Source organism: Chrysochloris asiatica, unplaced genomic scaffold (assembly GCF_000296735.1).
Source record: "Chrysochloris asiatica unplaced genomic scaffold, ChrAsi1.0 scaffold00257, whole genome shotgun sequence".
NCBI lineage: Eukaryota > Metazoa > Chordata > Mammalia > Afrosoricida > Chrysochloridae > Chrysochloris > Chrysochloris asiatica.
Window position 1 is genome coordinate 2,302,812 of NW_006408775.1, and position 10,850 is coordinate 2,313,661.

General features: G+C 48.6%; 1 protein-coding gene across 1 annotated transcript; it reads left to right on the forward strand.

Annotated features, from left to right (window-relative positions):
* Positions 1–8,672: 8,672 nt before the first annotated feature.
* Positions 8,673–10,850, forward strand: LOC102815294 (serine protease 30-like). The gene is made up of 6 exons (XM_006873969.1): positions 8,673–8,724; positions 9,039–9,065; positions 9,188–9,353; positions 9,443–9,714; positions 10,315–10,478; positions 10,593–10,850. The coding sequence occupies exons 1-6, from the start codon at positions 8,673–8,675 to the stop codon at positions 10,848–10,850; spliced, it is 939 nt and encodes a 312-aa protein (XP_006874031.1).

Consider the following 10,850-nt stretch of genomic DNA (forward strand, 5'->3'; position numbering starts at 1 on the left):
AATAAATAAATAAATAAAAATCTACCTGTCTGCACAGCAATATGGTGCCGACTCCCTACCTTCCCTTTGATTCAGTTATGCAAATCCCTGCCCCAACCAGCACGTATTCTAAGTGTCACAAAAGCATACCAACAAACCCAGATGCAGAAAATGTAATACCTGTGGTTATGAAAGGGTCAAACCAATACATCTTTCTTCTCTTACTCTTCTGGGGGTCAGGAGTCCCACAAGCTGTCTCCCCCTCTTCTGCCTCCGGATGTATCCTCTGAAAACAGTACCTCTAGCAACCCCAGACGCAACACATCGTTATTGCGCTAGGCTTCATTCGACTTCACAGATGCCGCTTGTTTGGGTCCATTTTTCCGACTTCACGTGCTAGCACCTCTTTGTGTCTCACGGTCCCATTTGGTGATTCTCATAATGTTTCAAACATTTTAATCTTACTACTCCTAATGTGGCACTGTGGGTTAATGCGCCAGACTGCAAAGCCGTTTGAACTGCAAGGTTGGCGGTTCAAGCTCACCAGCTGCTCTTCAGAAACCCTATACAGGTTTGCTGTGGGTCAGAAACGACTTGACGACACTTAACAACAACACAACTGCACAGTTAGCTTAGACTATGGTCTAGTGTCAACATCACTTCTGTGTGTACTGTTGTTGTATACCACTGAGTCGGTTCTGACTCACAGTGACCCCGTGCACACTGCCCGGTCGTGGGCATCCTCACAACTGTCTAAGCTCACTGCTGCGGTCACTGTGTCAATTCGTCTTGTTGGGGGGGGGGTCTCCCTGTTTCTCACTGATACCCCACTCTACTAACCATGATACCCTTCTCCAGCAACTGGTCCCTCCTGACAATATGTTGTTGTTGTTAAATGCTGTTGAGTCGGTTCCGACTCATAGCGACCCTGTATAGGGTTTTCGAGGAGTGGTTCAAAGTGACCTTGCAGTCCAGCGCATTACCCTGTGGCGCCTGACAATCTGTGCACTGGGAAACCAAAACTTTCACATGACTCACTTCATTGTGATCTTCCATGTATTGTGGTGGTCTGCACCAGAACTAGCAGTATCTCCAGAGCAGGCCTGTGCTGCCTCAGTTTCAGTTGCTGAATGGGCTCTCCCAGCTGGCGATGGATGGACTACCCTGTCAGTTCCCACTCATAAAGAACTTGTATAGGGTTTCCAAGGAGCGGCTAGTGGATTTGAACTGCTGGCCTTTGGGTTAGCAGTTCAGGGCTTATCCTATAGCACCACGCCTGATACTTCCCTAATAGACTCCATAATCATGATTATAGATAGCCCTCGCTTTTGGAAAGTTCACTTCCTGCAGCCTTACTTTTACAAAAGATCTACATTAGTACCTGTTTTTGCTAACTGAAAGAAATCTAAAGAGGATTTTTGTTTTCAGAAACAAAGTTGAAGAGTGAACCAACCGCTCAGCATTCGTTTTGCAGTGAATGGTAAAGAGGCAGCTCACACTCCCAGCTAGGAGAGTGCTGCCCTCAGCGTCTCAGCCTCCAGCCACCAGAGCTTTGACATCTGTGAATATTGTGTGTTTTGTGATTTTAGGATTGAAGTTTTCATGTGCTATTTGGTGGACTCCTTTGTTTTGAGTTTGGGAAGGCTCAAAACTTTTTCCATGGTTAATTGTAATTGCTTCTTTGCTTGATGCCATTTTGACATGTCAAGGTTTCATAGGAATGCTCTGCTTTAGGATAGCAGGGGAAACCTGCATTCTCTGGGTTCTCTGTCGTCATTGCACTGAATGATGGAACCCAGCAAGGGATTGCAATGCTGGGAGAGGACAGAAGGGTCAGAATTGGGAGGAAGTTTGGAGAGAGGAAGTCTGACTCTGCCTCAGAGGATTCAGCCTTGATTGTTGGTCTTCATCCTCTTTTCTTCTTGTGAAGTTAGAGGAGGTCAGGACGACCCACCACCCCTCCCCCCCTTACTTTTAATATGTCATCAGTTTGCAGGACAATGTTGACACATCTGTTCTGTTTTGCTAATTAATTGGTCAAGCACCCATGTTCCCTCATGAGCTTAGACTCTCCACTTCACCCATGAATTAGTCGAGAATCTTAGCGGTTTATTCAGCTCACAGACAGTGAAGTCCCTGGGTGGGTCAAATAGTTAGTATTTGGCTGGTAACCAAAAGATTGGAGGTTCGAATCCACGCAGAAAGAAGGCCTGGTGATTTCTTGCTGAAAAATCAGTCGTTGGAACTCCTGTGGAGCACAGTTCTCCTCGGGCACACTTGGGGTCGTTGTGAGTCAGAAGCAACAAGACAGCAGCTGGTTTTGAGTGGACCTCAGTTAGAACCATCCCAATTTATCAGACAAATTCTAGTACTTGCATACATACCTCACTAAACTCTACCTTCATGACAAGCGCCTATTGAATTTAACTAGGACTCTAGGTGTGGCACCTGTAGGCTAAGTCCTGAACTGCAAACCACAAGGTCGGCAGTTCAAACACAATAGCTGCTCCTTGGATACCCTATACAGTGTTGCTATGAGTCAGAACCAACACGACAGCACTTAACAACATCCATTTAGGCTTTATTTGTCCTGTGGACTGTAGGAAATACAGGTGTGTTGTGATTGCTTACCTCCAGTCAGTGTGTCATGATGTGTAGTCAAGAGATACAGGGGTTAAACCACATACAAGGAAGTATATAGAGGAAATCTCACTGTGGACCCCAGCAAAGCTTCAAGGGGGTGGGCTTCTTTTTGAGTTACTCCTTGACTCCTTGGCCCTATGCAAATGCATCTCATTACTCAGATTTGCATATTAAAGGGTCTTGATAAGGTTAACTCAGGCTTGACCCATGCAATCACAAAAGTCCCATCACACACACCTTTTCCCCAGCATCATGGTGCTTACCAGTCTAATGTTGGCACAACACAGACAGCCGGGTCATGTCAGTACACTCCCAGTAAAGAAACAGCCTCTCCCTGCCACCTGCCTCTCCCTGTGAACCTGGACGAGGCTGTGCCCTCGCTTCCTCACTCCCAGGCAGCCTGATCAGCACGACCTTCATTTCTATTTCACTGTAACTGGCGACCCAGCAACTGCCTGTTTTCACTCTGAAATTTTGAGACTTTTTAGGAACTTTTCACTTTAATTTTTTTAGTTGTTGTTGTTAGGTGCTATCGAGGGAGTTTGTTTCATCCTTTATAGGGTTTTCGAGGCTGTAAGGCTTTAAGGAGTGGCTGGAGGACTTGAACCACCAATCTTGTGGTTCACAGTCCAGTGTTTATCTTACAGAGCCACGGTGCTTTTTAACTCTATGTCTAACCTTTTAGTACTTATCTCTCAAAGATGAGCCATGGTATGATGCTGTAGGACAAGCACTGGACTAGTAACCATAAGATCAGCAGTTCAAACCAACCAGCCTCTCTTGGAAACCCTATACAGGTATTGCTATGAGTTGGAACTGACTTGATAGCATTTAAGAACAACATCTCTAAAAGAAAGGGACATTAAAAAATGCACGATCACTAAATAAAAAGAAGAGTAATTCATCAATGGTAACAAACATAAACAATTTTGTGTGTATATAATATGCACACACCCATAGGAGGCATAGGAAGCTAACACAAGAGGGGATTGCATACTTTGCAATAACTGTATAGCACAGACATTATTTGCAGAAAAGGGTAATTTGTATTCACACTTCCCAGATAGTTGAATAACGTTTTACAGAGTGCTTGTCTGAATCAGGATTTAAACTGTTAAAAGATAATGCTTCCTAAAAGGTTAAATAATACTTTGTGCAAATATAAAAAGTTGAGGAAACCAGTAAGATGTTAGAACAGGTCCAAAGGGAGAGTCCAAAAGGAGACACACATGTTGTGGTTGTATGTCACCTGGCTTGCTTTGACTCATGGGGCCCCATGAGACAAAGCAGAGAGGTCCCATAGGCTCCTAGACTGTAATCTTTCTGGGAGCAGATTGGCAGGTCCTTTTTCACACGGCATGGCTAGGGGTTTTGAACCACCAATGCCGTGCCCAGCTTCAGCTATTCTCCACGTCTGGTGCGGAGAGATTAAACCAAGGAGTGGTGACGGGAGATTAGAAAGAAAAGGAAGACACAGGCACAAATGAATTAAGTAAAGTTGGGACCAGGTGGGGTGCAGCATTCTGATGGAGATACTGTGACCCAGACCAAGTACAGCAAGTTTATTTTATACACACATCAAAAGGAGGCACTTGGGGCAGGGAAAAGAATGCAGAAACATCTGGTGTTGTTTGTGCATGCAGTAAGTGGTAGTTTATCAGAAAAATGTAACTTGTGGTAGCTAGCCGAAACAGAGATTAGAGCAGCTAGATGTTTGTGCAGACTGAGTTGAAGGTCATGGCTGTGTACAAGGACATGCTTTGCAAGTTCCCTATTCCTAGGGCCTGCTTTGCAGACTCCAGGGGCAGCCTGACTTGGGTGCAGTCTGAGTTTCTGGACCACGACTGTTCAGTTGCAATCCTTCAGTTAAACGACCCCAAGTCAGAGACCTTTGACTCAGCTGTTCCCAACAACCTATCTTTCAATGAGCACATAACCCTTAAGCTACCAGGCTTCCGCAAAGGAAGATCCAAAAAGGAAACACATATATGTTGTTATGGTTTCTACTCATAGAGTCTCTGAGCAGTGGCTGGTGGATTTGAACTACCAACCTTGCAGTTAGCAGTCCAGTGCTTATCCTATAGCACCACACCAGGACTCTAGACATATGTGTAGGTATCAGTACTACTGGCTTGTGAAAATCACCCAGAGGTACTTGTGGAGTTGAAACTCAGAGCTCCGAGGCAAAGGCAGTGCTCAGCTGATGCTGGTGTGTTCAGACTTGGAGGAGGACCCGAGAGGCGTGGGGCCCAGGGTCACCGAACAGGGGTGCAAAGAAGGGTCACTGAGTGGCCGGCGCTGGTGTCTCTGAGCTAGAGCATGGTAAAGCTGTGTCTTACTTCTGCTTGTGTAGAAATACAAGTGGATGACTTCAATGAACAGAAGTTTATTCTCTCGTAGTTTAGGAGACTGGAAGTCCGAATTCAGAGGCTCCGACCCTGGGGGAAGGGCCTCGTCTCCCTCAGTGCCTGTAGGCACAGTGTGTTTTTTGAGATCTCCATGAGTCTTGTCCTGGATCTAGAAGCTCCACACTGCAGGGACCCCAGGTTCACACAGCGCACTCCCCTTCTGGCTCTTCTTTCATGGTATTTCCTCTGTTCAGTTCTCTCTCTTTTAATCTTTGTAAGATGAATGCTACTGCAGACCCTTCTATTGAAGGCTTGTGGTGGGCCGAAGGGTATTGCAGCCCACATCCAGTCACATCATGGAGAATCATCACATAACTGCCAAGCCAGTGAGCATCATGACCCAGTCAAGTGGACACATATTTGTGGGGGGACATGATTCAATCTATGACAAACTTGTCCTCCAGGTGTTGGAAACATTGCAAACTAGATCGAGCTATAGCTCTGGGAAGGAAACGGAAGGAAGCCACTGAAAACCTACGGAGCACAGTTCTACTTTGCTACACCTGGGGTTGTCATGAGTTGGAAGTGACTTGACAGCAACTAGTTATGGAGTAAGAACGTCACTACCTGGGTGACCTGACAGCAACAGCAGGCAGACAGAAGCCGATGCGAACTTAATGGAAGTCAGTGCGGAACCACCATGAAACAGGAAGGAGTGATGCCCTTCTTCCCCCCCGCCCGCAGCTTTATAGTCTCCCTCTAGCGCCTCCTATTGGCAGAGGCAGCTGACTGAACGGCAAGCTCTCATCACAAGACCAAGTGTAGGAGGTTGGTTTTGAAGCTGAGAAACAGCAAATGGCTCCATTTTAACTCCAGAATCCAAGCTCTTCCTGCTTTATCTTAGGTCAAAAGCAAATAACAAGAAAGATAGACTTTTTTTGGTAAGATATCATCAAAGATACTAGAAGTAACCAAAGAATACAAGGAACAAAATTAAGGAGTATGAGAGAATAGAAAGAAGATACCAAAAGGGACCGCAATGAGAGCAGACAGACCGGCTATGGCGTCTCCTTTAGTCTCCTTGGGGAAAGCACCAATGGTGTTCTTGCAGCCTTGGGCACTTGGAACACATTTCCGGAGCCTCCCTTGCTTCTGTCCCTAGAGTGGGGTCCAAAGTTTCACAGCAGCAGGAGGAAATGATACCTGGGAAAAGAATTAGGTATTTCTGAATTGATAACTTCCTGGTCTAGGGCAAAGTCTTTGTGTGTTTTTCTCATCACAATGGGCAGGTCTAACCTGAAGTAGGGGTGACCAGGGCAGAGGTTCCCTGAGAGGAGGATATCACAACCCCTGTGTGGGATGGGGAGGAGCGGGTGACGCAGCCCTTAGTAGTGAGTAGAAACCCCAGCATCTCCCCAGAAAAAATGAGCGGAGGACTGCGGGTTTTCCTCCCTCCCTGCAGAAAGAGCAGACCGCCATAGCTCAGCCTAGTGGGTGGATTTGAGCCCTGGCTCCTTGGAGGGACTGGTCTGAGATGGGATCTGGGGCCCCTTGTGAACCACATGCAAGATAAAAGCCATGTTCTACAGGCAAAGAGGACTCCAGAGGATTGTCATGGGGTCTCTGAGTCAGAACTGGCTCCACAGCATTTAACAACAATGACCTGCTAACTAGGGTTGATGTCACCCAGTGTGGTCACTCATGACGTCATATTCCCCTCCCCCACCCGGGACCGCCTCCCATACCAGGCCATACAGAATCCTTGTTGTTGTTAGATGCTGTCGAGTTGGTTCCCACTCATAGTGGCCCTCTGCCCAACAGAAGGAAACACTGCCCGGTCCTGCTCCAGCCTCACAATTCTTCCGTTTGAGCCCATAACTGTGTTATTCCATCTCACTGGGGATCTTCCTGTGTTTTTGCGGACTCTCCACTTGACCGAGTATGATGTCCTTCCCTAAGGACTGGTCTTGCCGTCATAACTTCAGTAATGTTTACTATCAAAGTTAATCAGACAATGTTGTTGTTGTTAGATGCTATCAGGTTAATTCTGGCTCATAATGACCCTATGCACAACAGAACGAAACACTGCCAGGTCCTGGGCCAACCTCACAATTGTTGCTATACTTGAGTCCATTGATGCTGCCACTTTGCCAATCCATCTCCTCTTTTTCGCTGACCCTCCACTTTACCAAGCATGACGTCCCTCCTGATAATATGTCTGAAGTATGAGACATGAAGTCTCCCCATCCTGAATTCTAAGGAGTATTCTGGCTGTACTTCTTCCAACACAGATTTGTTTGTTTTTCTGGCAGAGTCCATGGTACTTTTAATATTCTCCTCCAACACCATGACTCAAATGCATTAATTCTTCTATGGTCTTCCTTATTCACTGTCCAACTTTCACATGCATATGAGGTTATTGAAAATACCATGGCTTGGGTCAGGTGCACTTTAGTCCTCAAGCTGAAATCTTTACTCTTGAACACTTTAAAGAGGTCTTGTGCATCAGATTTGCTTAATGTGATACACCATTTGATTTCTTGACTCCTGCTTCCATGAATGTTGATGGTTGATCTGAGCAAAATGAAGTCTTTGCCAACTTCATTCTTTCCTCCACTTAACTTGATGCTATTTATCCGTCCAGTGGTGAGGATTTTTGTTTTCCATACATTGAGGTGCAACCCATACCGAAGACTGTGGTCTGTGATCTTCATGAGTTAGTATTTTAAATAGCTTAGGTGTGATATTTTTTAGATTGCATGAATGTTAACAACAAAATTGCTTTCTAAGATCTTTCTACACAGAATTACAACGTGTTTGGCTGCATTATTCGTAACTGAGCAGAAATATTTTTTCGACCTCTCTCCTCCTTTAATTACTACTTCTTTCTCAAACACTCATCACCACAATATTGTAGCTAAGGTACCAGAAAATTTGACAAAATCATCGACTACAGAGACATGGGCAGCAACTAGAACATCGTGTGCTTGTAGCTTGTGCAGATGAAACTCCATGATTCGAACCACCATTGTCATCAGGTACAATGGCCGCTCCGACCAGAGCACACGGGAAGACTGAAGAAGCATTGGTGAGGGTCATCTGGCCTTACAGGAAGTCTTTCTGTTGTCTTAACTAACTGTGTTGTTTGGTGGTGTTAAGTACCGATACCAACCCTGCATAGGGGCTGCTGGTGGGTTTGCACCGTTGACCTTGAGGTTCAAACTGACCTTGAGGTTGAGTGCTGCTTATCTTGATGCCACACCAGAACTCCGTAACTAGCTATGGTGGTGGTGGTGTGCTGTGGAGTTAGTTCCGACTCATAGCAACCTTGTATAGGGTTTCTGAGGTTACAAATCTTTACGCGTGCAGAAAGCCTCATCTTTCTCCCACAGAAGGCTGGTAGTTTCGATCTACCCTTGACGTTAGCAGCCCGAGTCGTAACCACTACTCTACCAGAGTTCCTTATAACTATCTATAGGGATGTTTTTATAAATCAGGAAGCACTTCTGCTGAACACTGCGCAAGAGTTTTATAGACTGTCATTTTTAGTGTCACCCCTCTGACAGTGTTGGCCGATGTGGCCACACATCCACACAGACACCCGGAGCGGCTCCTGACGCCACTGCTGCCAACCCCACCCTCGGGCACCATCCCAGGACTCTGACCCTCTAGCAGAGCAGTGTCTGCTGGGAAAGAGGCGTCATGGGGCCCCGGGTGAGCTCCTTCCTGGTCTTCCTGCTGCAGCTACTCAGTGGTGAGGGACACCCCTCCGCTCCTATCCTCTTCCCTCCACTGCCTGTCCCCCCATCTCCACGCTCCTGTGAGGGCCTGGGTCTCTCTAGCTTCTCTTCTATCCTCAGTGTGTCCTGAGGGCTAAGAGTAAGAGGTCCAGCCAGCAGTGTAGAGCGAATGTCAGGGGGAGGCAGGAGGAGGCCGTGGGAAGCTCCTGAGGTCTGCGGTTGGGTGGGTAGGAGATTGGCTTCTACTCTTAACCCCAGGTCTGATGGTGAGGAGTGACTCTAAGGCTGGGATAGAAAGAACCCTGATTCCCTCTCTTCTTATTTCCAGAGGCCCAAGGTGATGTGCTGCCCACAGGTGATCAGTCCTAGCTGAGATTCTAGGGCAGGGGGGTGCAGTGGGAGGGAGGGAGGGGCCCATGTGGAGGGTGTGGATGTGGAGGAAAGTCCCACGGTGTCCCTCGTTTGGCCTCTCTGCAGTGTGTGGCCACTCGGAGGATGTCGGAAGGATTGTGGGTGGCCAGGATGCCCAGGCAGGACAATGGCCGTGGCAGGTCAGCCTGAGTTTGATCCCCCAAGGGCACATATGTGGGGGCTCCCTCATCCACTCACGTTGGGTGCTCACAGCTGCCCACTGCTTGCTCAGGTGAGTGGGGGCAGTCTTCCCCTCCTTGTTTCCACGCCCCCTCCCATAGTATCACCCTCGACAGGCTGGACCTTTGCCCCACCTCCTAGGTCTTCCAACCCTCAGCTCTACTATGTGAAGGTTGGAGGGCTGACCCTCTCCCTTTCGGAACCTAACTCATCCTCCATGTCGGTGACGAGGCTCATTGTCCACCCCTCGTATAATGGACAGCCGATGACCAGTGGAGACATCGCCCTGGTGCAGCTGGATGCCCCCGTACAGCCCTCACAGGCTACCCCTGTCTGTCTCCCAGGACCCCAGGTCCCCTTCCCCAGTGGGACCTTGTGCTGGGTCACAGGCTGGGGCTCCACCCAGGAGAGAGGTAAGGCTGTGTTGATGCCCTCGGCTTGGGGTCAGCTGGACACCCTGCATGGGAGGCTTGTCTGTGCCCAGCTTAGACCATTCCACGCCGAGGCTGCTGCAATGGCCTCCTCTCCCTGTCTGGAAGTTGGGAGGACGTAGTGCCAGGGATTGCCCTGAGTCACATGACCACATGTGTTGGATCTCTGGGTGGTGCAAACAGTTAAGCACTCTATGAGTAACTGAAAGGTTGGCAGTTAAACCCACCCAGTGTGCCTTGAAAGTAAGACCTGGAAATCTGCATCTTACAGGCCACAGCCTGCAGTCCCACAGAACACAATTCTTTCTGCCTCTCAGAACTGGTTTTACTGGTTTAGAGCTGGAGTCCAGGGTTCAGCCCATTGTTGGGCTGAATACACTGAGGCTGGGCAGGATTCTGGGTGTGGGGGAGACCCCTGCCCTGCTTTGTTCTTCAGGGCAACTGCAACCTGCTGGCTATGGGAGGCGGCTGGGCACAGGAGGGGCTGGTGCCTCACAGGTGGGAGGTATGTTTCACCTGCTGGGTGCCACCTGGTGGCGTGAGGTGACCCTCCACAGCCAGTCAGCTGCTCCCTCTCTGCAGTCATGGCGGACACCCTGCAGGAAGTGGCAGTGCCTCTCCTGGACACAGAAAAGTGTGAGCAGCTATACCACCTGCAGGAGGAAGCCAGCTCGGCTAGGCAGCGCTTCATACAGGATGACATGCTCTGTGCAGGCTGGGAAGAGGGAAAGAAGGACTCCTGCCAGGTAAGGGCCGCCCCTGGCACCTCCAACTGTCCCCACATCCCATCCCTGGGGTTCAGAGGACCCTGCAGACACATGTAACCTAGGAGTCCTGCGTCCCTTCCTCCCTCTCCTCAGGGAGACTCAGGGGGTCCGCTGGTCTGTCCTATCAATGACACGTGGATCCAGGCTGGGATCGTGAGCTGGGGATTCGGCTGTGCCAGGCCGAACCGACCCGGTGTCTACACACGCGTGTCCACCTACACTGACTGGATTCACAGAACCCTGAATGAGTCTGCAGCCTTCAATTCTGCACCTATGAGCACCTCCGGGCTCCACAGGACGCTGCTGCTGCTGCTGCTACCTTTGACCTGGTCCTGGTTGGGGACCCTGTGA